The sequence below is a fragment of the Triturus cristatus genome, chromosome 3_2, assembly GCF_964204655.1.
Source record: "Triturus cristatus chromosome 3_2, aTriCri1.1, whole genome shotgun sequence".
In the NCBI taxonomy this organism is placed as follows: Eukaryota; Metazoa; Chordata; class Amphibia; order Caudata; family Salamandridae; genus Triturus; species Triturus cristatus.
The window spans coordinates 448,650,831-448,665,723 of NC_140584.1; the positions used below are offsets into that span (position 1 = coordinate 448,650,831).

The following is a 14,893-nucleotide window of genomic DNA, read 5'->3' on the forward strand; positions in this document are numbered from 1 at the left end:
TTGTTAGGATAGCTAATTTGTTCTATAAATGCCTTGCTTTTTTATTTTTATTTCTTTAGGTATCATTATTTGCTAACCAGGTAGGAATCACCATGGTAAACTTGGTTTCATTTAGCGAATTGTAATGGAGAAGAAGCTAGTCTATTTGGGATCCTTGGCCATGATGAATGCCTGTGAACTGTATAGGCAATAAACAGGGGCAGGAACTTGTTGGCGTAAGGTGGATGGATTAAACCATTGTGCTTGCATTCAGCCTCTTAATTGTTTTTATATGTATCGGAGGTTCCCAATATTAAAGGTGATACCCTGGGTAACATGAGGTATTTTTAGCTTAGCTGTCCAGAAATACTTTATCTAAGAACTTCCTAAACTCCTGTTTTGGCGATTGAGTCCGCCCTGGTTGTTCCATCATAATAGGGTGAGGAGAGGCTGCCAACAATGAAGCATACAACATACTTTGGGTGAGGCTTCCTCTTCCAAAAAGAGAAGTCTTTTTCCCTTCCATTTTGAACTTCTGAAAAGCCCAAGTAGAGTACTGATCATCTACAATCACTTATGGACAAACAATCCCCCTCGCAGCTACCACACTCTGTTGTGTGTTTTTCCTATTGCCTAGGGAGGACGTGCATTGGCTCACCTACCACAATCTACTTATGTGGGTAGAGTAACTGGATTGCACCAACAGGCTCCCATTTTAATCTCCCACTGGAAAATTACAAATATACAAGTGGCAATCCAGGAATTACATCAAATCACTAATCCCCTGGTCCACCGCAAATACTTTTGACTTAAATATCAGGCCTACTTCAAGCCCACCATCTGCTCTAAAGCACTCAAAGGTTGGCATGATGTGTACAACTTGGCTATAAGATCATTTGAGACTGGGTGGTTCCAAGTCGTAATGGAGGAACCTTACTCTGAAGCTGACAGACTACCCTGTAGTTTCTATCACAGACACATTAATGTAACGAGCCATACCTACATTGCTAACAAGTATTGCTAGCAGTCCCAATCCTTCTTCCAGTGCTTACTTTATAAAAAAAAAATAATAATAATAATAAGTCCCGGTGCTCAAACCTTTTCTTAGGAGGCAGCCGCGACTTCTTCCAGTTAATTCACCCAGCTACATTCCTGGCTCCACCCAATTACACAATTGTCATGCCCACTGCTAATGTGGACAACGCGAAACAACCACACTAAAAAATAAACTGTTGCTTGAGAATCATGACATTTCACAACAACTGCATTCATTAAAACAAAATGTATTTGAATGAATGAAATGATCATATCTACCAAAAATGACAATACCTCAGCAGAAACCCAGTGCATGTACTTTGAATTGAAGGCTTGTGTTCTATCGACTTTGCTATGCATCAAATCCATATGGTAATCTCTGTGAAGCGCCTACATGCACTGAAGTTCTGCAGTGAATGCTATGGAGAGCGGTATCCATTTATGTATAAACATTGAATTTGGGGGTGGTACGAGGATGAAGATGAAACAACACCTCTGAGTTAAACTAACTTTTTCTGGGTAGAATCAACTGAGTGTGAAAGTGTGCAATGTTTTACGGAGGTGCTGGCAGGATGGGGAGGGCAAAGAGCAATTACACTTCACTAAAAGTGAGGTAGAAGTGTGCTTCAAAACTGTGTACACAGCCACCTTCTATTGCGAGAATAATGCTCTGATCCCTCACTTGTGGGCTCACACAAATTAATTAGTCCATTTCTACTTATGTTATTAACAAAATATGGTTAATGTTATGCGGACAATAATTGTAAGGTGTTACAGCAAACAAATGATGGAAGGAAGGCTGACAATGCAAACATTCTCCCCCAGTCAAAAGATCTGGGTTAAATCCATTATTCTCTTGCCCACTACGCCACCCCAGTTTGGACCCAGCCATATGCAAATCAGTCTTGACCCTGTACCCCATGGGAACAGTCCAGACCGAACTGCCTGGCCAGGTCCTCCCTGGACCAGAAACAAGCATCCTGGGACCGGTTTCAGGGTATGTGTAAAGACGAGGCAGTGACACCAGAATGCTTTTAGTGAAAAGTAGTATTTACTGGAAGGTACAGAGAGCCATCCCAACCGGCATAGCCACAGCACGAAGTCCCAACTGCTCTTCCCAGAACCCCAGAGCAGAACCCACTCAAACATTCCACATGACATGTCATTCCCAGCTAGTGTCAACATCATATCACCACAGTATGTCACCCTTCTTCAGCCAGGCTAGCTTGAATCCAATAATTGTAAAACAGTAAAACATGGGAGAATGCTGTCAGCAGGAATTCAAGCAAACCCAACTTCTGTGTTTACAAAAAGGTGTGTTCCTGGGCAAAGTGCTTTCATGTGCCGAGCTTCATGATCTGCTGCAATGTCGAGAGTATAGAAACAATGCTGACTGGACTGTTAAGCGCTATATGTAACAAAAGCAGGCCATTCAGTTCAGCACATAAAAGCAGTTTACTTTATGTTCTTGTATGAAAGTCTGGCAATTCAAACATGCAAGGTATTCAGGCTCTGGAATGTGCATCGGTGATTAAACATTTTTTAATTCATAGAGGATTTATTAGCGTTTGCCGTTTGTGTAGTGAATTATGAGTGTTTGTGTAGTGCATGAGCATTATTATTTTGCTGCCACTGCGCATATTTCGTCTGCTATCGTTTTTAGTTGTGCGCTCAATAGAAGAACTACATCTGTACACATTGCAGTGTTGTTGATTAATTTAGTTAATTTCCTTAAAACTTTGAGTGTTTGGTAAAGCGCCACTTGCCAGCGAGGCTACTTCCGAGCACTTAAGTGCCCTGGCACAAGTTACAGTCACAGTACTGAAGGGCCCAGGTTCAAGTTACAGTACTGAAGTGCCCTGGCACAAGTTACAGTCACAGTACACCATATACAGAGGTGGGCCTGGTGTAATACCACCCAGTAGGCATACGCTTATTGGTGCACAAGGTTTAAATTCTCAGGATGTATTTATTTGTGAGGGTAGTCAACTGTGCCTAGGAGTACTTTCAGCGCTCTAGACTACGAACATGAAGTGCTTTGGAGAAGTGCGTTTGCCCCAAACTATTAATAATAAGTACCGGGCCAGCACAATGCCCACATAATGCAGCAGGTGCTGGTATGATGCAGCAGTAGGCATTCTTAGCACAGTGGTGCAGTGATGCAGCCTGCAGTGGAAGGTCACCACAAGCGCAATGTGTCAGGCAAGTGAGTGCGTCCAGTACCCACCGCAGACTTTAATGCCACTGGGCACAGGCAGGGAGAAGAAGCAAAACATTCGAAGTTTTCAGCTGTGTTCTAATCCCAGCTTTCTAACTTGCCTTTATCATGTGATCATAACCATTTTCCTTCATCTCCTGGCATCAGTTTGCCTCTCAGGTGCTAAAGGAGTGCTTAGAAACCCTTTAATGACCAAAATGAAGCACTGCATAAAAAAAAAAAACCTGACAACCTCCAAACCGAAGCTGTAAACTTCTTTACGAGATGAGGGGCAGAAGACAGACACGACCGAACAGAACTCTGTCCGAGCTGACGCAGCACAAAAGCCCATCTTTGACAAGGAGGGAGGCTGTGCGCCCTGAGCAGATTTTCCTTGATTTAGTGCCCTGGGAAGCCTGGAGTTCATCGGTTGCTTTATCCCTGATCGGGAAAGTGAAAATATTGTTAAACTAAACATTTTCTGCAGTTCGACCACAGAGTCTCACAGATCAATCCCCTTATGTGCTCTTTGAGACTGCACAACGCAGATCTCGCGCGGACGCAGGTGCTCAGTACAGGAAACACTTGAAGGGTCTGCGAGTCAAGAAAGGCTCACAGTCCTGAAAAGTAACATTGATGCACAATACACATGCATCATGCCTGAATCAGAGACGGCCAGGCTGTGAAAACATATCAGGCAGCCATATGTATTTTGAAAAGTTATTAGGAATTCTGACCGCGGGAGAAGAGATTTATAGTCCCGGCCCCCTGAAATAAGTGCCGGAGCGGAGCACCGGCACAAATTAAGCACCACCTTCTTCGCACACCTTTACCATTAATAAAGTTCTTAATGAAAGTCAAATCTTCTAGTTCTGCGATTCAGCTTATGCTGGAACAGTGTTCTGCCCTTTCTGCACTCTTGACAGGAAGATCACCGCAACTTGCTCTGGATCATTTACCATCTCTAAATTCTAGATCTAAGACTGCCACTGGCACCTCTCTTACTGACTTTAAGCATCTTAGCATGAGTCGGGATACTGCTTCAATTATCAGACTGGGCTCAGGTCAGGAACCCTGCGCACACCACATCTTTAAATTAGGCCTCAACATTGTGGTCCACCATTACGACAGTCTGCAACTCTTCCAGTACTAAAGCATAAATCCCTGAAAATATGCCATGTTACGTCCTCAACTTAAAAAAACCCTCATCGTACTCGATCATGGCAAACTACAAACACATCTTCTTGCTTCCTTTACCATCCAAGACCTGAGAAATTAGGGAATGTTCAACTCTCTCAATGCTTAGAAGCAAAAGTGCTACTGCTTCTTTTTCAGTCTATTCCACCGAGTGGAAAAAGCGCTTCTAGCCACTACCTGCAACCTACACCTTATAACTGATCAAGGTGGATAAGCTGCCCTCATTTTACTGGCACTGCCAGAAGCATTTGGCACGGTCTTCTTATTTACGGTCTCCAATGCTATTGTCCTAGAACTCTATTACCACCTTGGCATTTGCTTTCGGGCCCTACTCTCTATTCGTTTATTTCTTTCAGTTATAACTCAAAGTATTTACCTAGCACCACATCAATCTTCTGTCACCCAACTGGACTGTGTTATTCCTTGGGGCTCCTCTGCATGGCCAACAGTTTTTCACATCTGTAGGATTACCTCAAATGGTCTAGTCAAATCCTTTGGGATTAACATCATCTCATATGCAGCTTGTAGTCTACTCTATTTCCAGCAATCTAGCCCTACCACAAAACAGATTTTGCATCTGTATGACCAGCATTGCCAAATTGGATAAAAGGCAACTGTCTAAAGTTAAACAGGCGGTCCTATTTGACAAGGCTAATAACGTCTCGGCATCGGGCTCCCTGACCTCGGTAACAGCCAAAACTACCACAATTCTAGGATAATTATAGATCTGAACCTTAATATGCCAGCCCAGATCAGCCATGTAAACTTCACTTGTTTTACTTCAGTGAAAATGCTCAGAAAGATCTTAGTGGCTACCAAAGTCACCCTGCAAAACCATATCACAGGCCCGTATTTCCCAGCTTGACTATAGGAACTAACTATGTGCAGGAGTTTCCGCCTATTTATTGCTCGACCAGCAAGTTATTCAAACCTCTGTGGCCAGTCTGATAAATGATGTTTTCAGCCGTACTTCCATTACTCCCAACCTTCAAAATTTGAACTGGCTCCCGGTACATAGAAGTCCATCTTCAAGACTCTATGCTTTGCCTACAAAGTTCTTCATAATGAAGGCCCAGTCTACCTAAAAAGGTAGTAAACTGTCACTCTATTTTCTTCTACGTAGACCAAGTTATATAGACTTGGTCCATGTATGAGCTTAATTAGGTCAGTGCTCCTTCTCCTTTCTTGCCACCAAAAACTGGAACGCTTTTCCTCTCAGCTTGAGCAATTCCTCTATTTTATTTTTTAAAATCTGAAAACCTGGCTATTTAAATTAAACTAGAATTTGCCTCTGGTGTCTATAGAGTGCATGACCAACCACAGCACCAATACACCCTTTTTAGAGTAACAGTCATGCTATACAAATGTAAAATTATAATAAATAGTAAAGGTAAAGAGTCTGAATCCCAGGCCTATCAACTGACAATACCCATGGATACATGGTGCTTTCTCCTGCGCAGACAGATAATTGAGACCAAAACTGTAGTGTGACCTGAAGTCATCTTAGCAGATAACCCATAGGAGAGGCTAGCTACCTTTCTATCGTGATCTGAGAAAGAGGTGGCAAAATGTCAGCCTGATGGCTTTAGTTACCTTTTTGTTGCAACTGTCCCTTCGAGCTTCTCTCGAAAACTTCAAATAAGCTGTGCTAGAAACTTCAGAACGAGAAATTATGGCATATGCAACTTAGCTAGAAGCTTAGTTTTGACTATGCCACAGTGGGCGACTACTGCAGACTTACCCTTATACTGGGTGAGTGCTTCATATTCAGTAGTCATGAAAAAGGGCCTTACCATCATAACAGAAGTTTATCACTCGATTCTGCGTTTGAGTCAGTACAGCGAGCTTCAGTTAAGTCTGTGTTCAGGGTGATAGCAATGCTTCTTATGGCTGTTTGTCTGTGGTTGCATGTAAACAACTCTAAACTCTGCAGCTTCTTGCTAGCTCTTGCTATCATGTAGTTTATTAGAGAGTTTATTTGGCAAGATACTATGGAGAGCATAATTATATAATTGGGGATATTTATAAAGTGTACAGCCACTCAAGGCTGAGGATCCTGGCGCTAACTCAGAAACACAGGTAGTTGACCAGCACCGACAAAGAAGGATGTAATATTAAGGGCCTGAGAGAATGTAAGTGAACATTGAAATTAGTCTGTCAGACATCTGCAGGAATCATTAGGTAACGAGAAAAGCCAAGTTTGAATAGGTTTCCAAAATTCTGTTTCACGATCTAAAAATCTAAATGAAACAGGGAGCAGATACCAAATTTTGGAGCCAAGTACAGAGTAAGATTTGCCTCCTTTTGTTTTGCATCTAAAAACAGGAATGGCCAACTAATTTAGGTAAGAAGATCTTAAGGTTCTAGAGAACTTGTAATGTTTAAAATGATCAGAAAGATGTACATGGTCCAAACAGCAGAAGGCTCTAAAGACCAAGGTCAGAGTCTTCGAATCAGTTTAAGGATCGGAAGCTAATGCAGCTTCCTAATGTCCCTGAGAAACTGAACCATTATGTGGAAGTTTCAGAATTGGTCTAACTCTTGAACATCAACTACAAGATCCTCGCCAAAATCGTGGCCAACAGACTCTCACAATTGATGGAGTTCATTATTTCGCCGGCTCAATCGGGCTTTGTTGCCCACCGCTCGACCTCATTGAATTTGCGGACTTTCTCAGTACTGCATACAATAAATCCCGCTACTCCAGCGGCGGCCATACTGATTGATACAGAAAAAGCATTCGATACTCTTGAATGGCCCTTCTTCCTATCCATAATGCGGCGGATGGGCATGCCGGCTGGTTTCATTGCCACCACGAGGCTCTTAGTCGGCCCACGGCAAGGCTCCGCATTAATGGCACGTTGTCACGCCTGTTTGCTCTTACCCGTGGCACCCGCCAGGGTTGTCCGCGGTCTCCTCTTTTGTTCATTCTCGCCATGGACCCTTTAATTCGACATTTTCAAGAGTGTCATCTTCATAGAGGGCTGCAATTCAGGACAGGTCCCCTATTGGTTTCATTATATGCCGATGATACTATCCTTTATCTTAGAGCCACATCTGAACCTAGCACCGCTTATACGGGAAATACTTTGCTTTGGTCGGCACTCTGGGCTGGGTATCATTTGGCATAAGTCCCTCATTTTTCCGTTGACCAGCAGCACCTCCCATTGGCAAGGCGAATTTCCGCTGGAGTGGTGCGCGGACACTAAGGTATTTGGGTATCCACATAAACCTGAATCAAGATTAGATTCTACGACTTAATTATGGCTGCGCGATTACGAAACTCGAGTCGCAAGTTGACAAATGGCTACGGCTTCCTTTATCCATGGCAGGTAGAATCGCTATCATAAAGATGATAGTGCTCCCCAAATTTCTTTTTTTTTTTTAATAATATCCCCAACCCCTCACTCAGAGTTTTTTTGCCACATTGCGATCCCATCTAGTAAGATTGGTCTGGGGCGGTAAACAGCCCCGGTGGAAGATACTCACTCTCCCGTACGATAGAGGCGGATTTGGAGTAGCTGATTTTTATCTATATTACCTGATCGCACAATGCGCCCATGCCTACGCCTGGTACCACCCTGATGCATGGATTCCATTTCTGCGCCCGGAAGCGGACTTTGTTCTTCCTGACCGCTTGGCAGCGGTACTGCCTAGAGGCGAACCCAGGAGTCCGGTCGACATACAAACGGTCTCGACCACTAGCTGGGCATGGAACAGGCTCCTGCGCTACACGGACCAGTCCATTTTATATTCCTAGTCTCTTCCGTTGCCAAATCCCCGTTGGCTTCCCACAACCGGCGAGAAACTCGTGCAACGCACATGGACTACGTTTGCAATCACCAAGATGGGTGATTTGTACCCGGGCGTACACATTCTCGGTCTCAGAAGATGCACGCTTCAGGGACGCCACATTCATGGACAAATGTGTTCTCAACCGTCTTTATTTAACAGCATGATCTGAGATAAGGGGATTCCCATTAGAGCCAGCCTCTTTCGAGCCATTGACTCTCCTCATCGAGAAGGAAACAGGGGCGCATATAATTTCCAAACTGTACAAACTGTGTATAGCACAGGTTCCCTGCATAGACGATAAGCTGCGTTTGGTGTGGGAGTCCGACCTGGGACGTCCTATTTCGGATGATCAATGGTCCGCCTGCTGCAAGGTCACCAAAAGAGTATCATTAAATAGTCGCGATAAGCTTTTTCATTATAAGTTTCTTCGTAGAAGCTACATGACACCTGCAAAACTACATAAAATTGACCCAGAGAGGCCCCACACATGCTGGAAATGCGGCGCCCCACACGCTGATTTTGCCCATATGACTTGGACCTGTCCACGTATACAATCGTATTGGGCTTACTTTGGTTCCTACCCCGGAGGTGGCATTGTTGGGGTATACGGTCAATTTTCCCAAGACAGTCCGGAGGTTGGCATTCCTGGGTTTTCTGCTGGCAAAACGAGAGATTGCACTGCGCTGGGGGGGCGGGGCGGTTCCCACGACACAGGACTGGCTTACTGGTTTGGCCTTTTGCAGCACAAACAGCGAGATCTATTCTAGTCTACTTCCCAGCATAGCGCGCCCTAAAGATATCTGGGGTCCCTACAGAGCATATATCGCGACACTGCCCACTGCCTCTTCATCCCACTCTAGCTCAGGGATTGTACCCACGGGGGTTAGTTAGCTCATGTGGTCGGAACACTGTCACGTCGAGCGGGGCATTGTGGTCGTGGAGGTATCATCCCATTCCCCCCCAGACAGGCTCAGATTGTGGAAAATGCCGGAGTCTGAACCGCACTAGTTTGTGAGTAGCGTTTGGTTGCCGGGGAAAACATTTGAGGGGATAGGGCTACACAATTGGAGTTGGAAAGTGGTGACTAGTCTGAGTTATGTTGCAAGGGCAGGGGTACTTTCATCGCAGAGATAGGAGTGTATACTGTAAATGGAGACATATGTGCTGTCATTGAAATGTGTTTCTCACACCAAAGACAATTGTAACTAACTGATGAGATCTTATTGTTGATTTGATTATAAAAGAAACAAAAAAGTTAAAAAAAACAAAAAAAAAAAAAAGAATTGCTCTAACTCCGGCAGTTTGGACCACTTGAAGTTTGTGTAATACATTTTTAGTAATTCCCAACTACAAGCTATTGATGTAGTACGATCGTGAAGTAATATTTGCTAGGGCTACGTTTCCCTTGCTGTCAGGGTGAAGATATTCAAACATGTGGGAACCTTACAAAAGGCCAGAATGGCATAAATGATGTTGCCAGTCTGCCAAAACGACATTCAAGCCAGAAAGGCAAACCTTCAACTACATAATTAGAAAGGTTAAGATAGTTCCCTGTCCCATGAAAACTTTTTTTTAGGAAAGGATACCATGTTACAGAATTAGCTAGCAATGCCAGATAGGATGCAACAAAATGATCTCTAGAAAGGACTACAAAAAATGATCAATCAGCCAAATTTGGTACAGTTTTTTTCAGGGCATCTTATTCCCCCGCAGACATAGTCCGTTTCTTCACATAAGCGCATTCAACCCTTAATACACATGCCTCATGACACGTAGACTACCACCTCCCATTTGCAGAGTGTCATCTGTCAGCCACGTCCCTTTATCTTTGCATTATATGAAAAAAGACTATTAGAAAAGAATGATTGATATGATACTGATGGATAGAAAGGAAAGAAAGGGAGGGAGGTTAGAAATGTTTAGTATCTAAACTGCAAACAAAGCCAGAAGGACTGGGTTCCAATTCCAGCTTTTCCACTAAACCATATACGAGTGATCTTGGGCAAATCATGGGATTCAAAAGATATATATGCAAAAAGCTGTAAGTGATTGGAATCAGGCTCAGCACTTGCAGTTTTATGAGAAAACATTTGAAAAGGGCTGCATTAATCAACATGATGGCATGAACGAAACTGGTCTATAGCAAATGTGTTTTCAGCTTACTTATTTTGCACAGGGTCAATTTCTACACTGAAGAGCGCCCATGAAACTAGAAGTTGAAAATCTTTGCTTGAATAAGATAAGCACCACACTCCTACTGTTAAAATTATAAACACAAAAACAATGAAAATATATAAGAACATAAAGTGTAAAGCTTACCTGTGTCATCTAATTTGGCACACTCAGCAAAAAGATCTTTTGAACCCATGTTTAATCGATCCCTGTGGAAATAATGGGATTGGAAGAATCGTGTCCAAAACTCTTTCTCTGTCAAGTTGTGTGGTACATTTTCTGCATATTTCAGTTTCACTGAATGGAAGAAAACATGGTTTTGGTAAATCCTCTGCAAACAACGCTCCAATATTTTCTATTTAATAGGAGCAAATTATTTCACCGTTTCTGACTGACATAAGGTTCATGATACAACTAGAAATTAATGCACATTAACTGCAAAGTTTGCCTTGATTATAGTAAACATCACAGACATTGAATAAAATGCACCTATTCTAAACTGAGCAGTGCTTATATAAGCTTAGCTCTCAACAGCTCATGGACCGATTACTGTAATGCTTTATAAATGGGTCTTCGCTCATTTTTGATTCATAGATCAGAGGATGCAAAACGCAGCTGGCCATTTAATATTAGTACTCAGGAAAAATATCCCATCCGAGCATTTAGAAAATCTCTGCACTGCTTTCAATGAAAAAAATTATTACGTTTACAACTGGCTGCTTGAATGCAGATACATTAAAATTTTAGCATCTTCTACCTTACACAGCATTGTCAATCTCATACCACATCTACTCAACATTTCTTCCACCAACTGCTTTCTAAACGTGGCTGAGATTTCCTTGCAGGGTTTTGGACCTCTTGATTCACTAGGCTCAATTATCATACAATTTTCAAAAACATTATGAAGACACATTATAGGTATGAGATGGCTTCAGTTGAGAAAGTCATCGGGAGACCTTTTAGGTAATGAGGTTCTCACAAATACTAAAAGTCAATCTGTCAGTGCCAAGAGTACCCATAACTATATTGAGAAAATAAGTATCATACTCTACTCACAGGACCTCAAAATCGATCCATTCCATTTTTTTCTTCACATCTTACATTTTTAGATCATAGTAGTAAAACATTTGACTAATGTGTTCCTATAACAAAGTAGTTTAGTTATAATGTGTCTCTTATGGTTTCTTTAGTTTAAATGAAGTACTGTAACACCAGTACCGCCTATCCCTTTGTGGCTAGTAACACCACAACAGGTTATCTAAAACTGCTATTTCTCTGAAAGGAATATGCTACTTACCAGTATGCATCTGTTCTTGGCATGTAGAGCTGCAGATCCACACACTAGGATAGTAGATCGCCATCTGGTGTTGGGCTCGGATGCTTGCACGTTGTTGTTGTCTTGGAAGAAGTCTGTGGTCACGAGATAGGTGACTCCTCCCTTGGACGATAGTGCGCATGGGCATCAACTCCATTGTTAGATTGTTTTTCGCCATGATGGGAAATGATTGAGTTTGTAGAAGAGAGAGAGATGTCCATGTGTGATATCTAAGTAAGACCATGCTGGAACAGATACAGGTCCCGGGGAGGTGGGTGGGCGTGTGTGGATCTGCAGCTCTACACGCCAAGAACAGATGCATAATGGTAAGTAGCATATTCCGTTCGAGGGATATGAGCTGCAGATCACACACTAGGATAGACTATATAGCAGTATCTCCCCTAGCGGCGGTCACCTGTATCGGTTGCAGCAGTTTGAAATAAAGTTTTAAGGACAGCTTGGCCCACAGAAGCTTGTTGCTTTGCTTGCACGTCAACACAATAGTGTTTAGTGAAGGTGTGTGTTGTAGACCATGTGGCTGCCTTACAAAGGTCTAAGGGAATGTTACCTAGGAATGCCATGGAAGCCCCTATTTTGCGTGTGGAATGCGCTCTAGGGGGAACTGTTTGTGTGCGTTTAGCTTTGAGGTAGCATATTTGGATACATTTAACTATCCACCTAGCTATCCCAGATTTAGAAATGGGGTTGCCCTTATGTGGTGGAGCGAAAGCTACAAACAATTGTTTTGTTTTGCGGAATGATTTGGTTCTGTCAATGTAGTAAAGAAGGGCTCTTTTAACATTTAAGGTATGAAGAGCTCTTTCAGCTACCGAGTCTGGGTAGAACACTGGTAACTCTACTGATTGGTTAAGATGAAAAGGAGATATGACTTTTGGATTTGTCCTAAGAACCACTTTGTTACGGTGTAATTGTAAGAATGGTTCTTGTATGGTTAAAGCCTGGATTTCACTTTCCCTTCTGAGGGATGTGATAGCGACAGGGAAAGCTACTTTCCATGTGAGGAACTGTAGTTCGCATTTATGCAGAGGTTCAAATGGGGGTCCCATGAGCCTAGTAAGAACAATGTTTAGATTCCATACTGGAGAGGGTGGTAATCTGGGAGGAATCATTATTTTAAGTCCTTCCATGAAGGCTTTGATCGCAGGGACTCTAAAGAGTGACAAGTGTTGTCGATTTTGTAAGTAAGCTGCTAATGCTGCTAGGTGGAGACGTATGGATGAGTATGCTAAATTACATCTTTGCAAGTGTAGTAAGTAGCAAATGATGTTCTGGATGGATGCATCCAGTGGGTGTATATTATTGTTAGTGCAGTAAATGGCAAATCTTTTCCATTTTGCAGCATAGCAAGCTCTAGTGGTAGGTCTTCTGGCTTCTTTTATAATGTTCATGCAGTCTGGTGGCAGGTTAAGGTAACCGAACTCTAGGACTTCAGGAGCCAGATCGCCAGATTCAGTTGACCTGGATCTGGATGTCTGATCTCTCCATGGTTCTGGGTAATTAAGGACGGGGAGAGATGCAGTTTTTGGTGTGGAACTAGAGAGAGTTCCAGTAGTGTTGTGAACCACGGCTGGTGTGCCCATTTGAGAGCTACTAGGATCAGTTTGAGAGACTGCTGCCTGAGCTTGCGTACTACTAGTGGAATGAGTGGGAGAGGCGGAAAAGCGTACGTAAATCTGCCCGACCAGTTCATCCATATCGCATTGCCCTTTGACTCCGGGTGGGGAAAACTGGCGGCGAAGGTTGGGCATTTTGCGTTTGTGTGGCAAACCGATCTAGGTCTGGTTGGCCCCATTGTTTGAAAAAGGGCAGTAGGACTTGGGGATGTAGTTCCTATTCATGGATCTGTTGTGTTTGTCGACTTAACAGATCGGCAATTTGATTGTGAACCCCTGGAAGGTGTTCTGCAAGTAGGTATATGTTCTGAGGAATGGCCCATCTCCAAATGTCCTGTGCGAGCTGGGACAGCTGTATAGAATGTTTGCCTCCTTGTTTTTGTATGTAATACATGGCTGCCATGTTGTCCGTCCGGATGAGGACAGCCTTGTTCTGTACATGTAGTTGGAATGATTTTAGTGCTAGGAATACTGTTAGCAGTTCCAGGTAATTGATATGGAGCACTTTCTGTTGAGTGTTCCATTTGCCCTGAGTGGTGTGTCCGAGGAGATGAGCTCCCCATCCTGTGAGTGATGCGTCGGTTGTCAGCACTATCTGTGGAAGAGGCTCTAGGAACGGCTGCCCTTTGGACAAGTTTGTTATGTTCCACCATTTTAGAGAGCGATGTGTGCGGCTGTCCACTAACACCAGATCTGTGAGTTGTCCGTGAGCCTGGTTCCACTGACGTGCTAGACATTCTTGCAAGGGACGCATTTGAAGTCTTGCATAATGCACAATGAAGATGCAAGACGCCATCATGCCTATGAGTTGCATGAACACTCTTGCTGGAAGAGAGTGTTGGATTTGAAATTTTGTGATAAGAGCTTGTATATTGGCTATCCTGGCTGGGCTGGGATATGCTAGGGCTGTGGAGGTGTTTATGGTGGCTCCTAGATACTGGTGTATATGAGAGGGTTGGAGATGAGACTTGGGATAGTTGATTGTGAACCCCAAGTTGTGTAACATTTGGATGGTTTGGTGAGTGTGTAGAACACATTTGGTGAATGACTTGGCTTTCATTAGCCAGTCGTCTAGATACGGGACGACATGAATTTGTTGTCTTCTGAGATGTGCTGCTACTACTGCCAGACATTTTGTGAATACTCTGGGCACGGTTGTTACCCCGAATGGAAGGACTGAACTGGTAGTGTTGTCCGTCCACCAAAAACCTTAGATACTTCCTGTGAGCAGGATGTATGGGAATGTGGAAGTAGGCGTCCTTGAGATCTAGCGTGGCAAGGAAAATCGCCTTGTTGCAGCAGTGGGAGCACTTGGAAGTGATCTGAGTGTATATACAGATTTAGGGGTCTGAAGTAGAGTATTGGTCTTAGAGTCCCGTCCTTTTTGGGAATTAGGAAGTAGAGTGAGTATACCCCTGTCCCTTGATGTTCTAAGGGAACTGGCTCTATTACGTGCTTTTGGAGCAGTGAGGGAACCTCTTGTTTGAGGAGCGTAAGATGGTCTGGGGACATCGAACGCTGTTTGGGTGGTATATGTGGGGGGGTAGTTGTAAGTTCCAGGCAGTAACC

The 14,893-nt window shown here is 43.4% G+C and overlaps 1 protein-coding gene across 4 annotated transcripts in view; it reads right to left on the bottom strand.

Annotated features, from left to right (window-relative positions):
- GTF2H1 (general transcription factor IIH subunit 1) overlaps positions 1-14,893 on the bottom strand; it is a 412,621-nt gene that overhangs the window by 296,599 nt on the left and 101,129 nt on the right. For all 4 annotated transcript variants that reach the window (XM_085648057.1, XM_085648055.1, XM_085648058.1 and 1 more), the window contains exon 6: positions 10,523-10,672. In XM_085648057.1, coding sequence (XP_085504183.1) covers positions 10,523-10,672 — 150 coding nt within the window. The remainder of the gene's footprint in view (positions 1-10,522; positions 10,673-14,893) is intronic.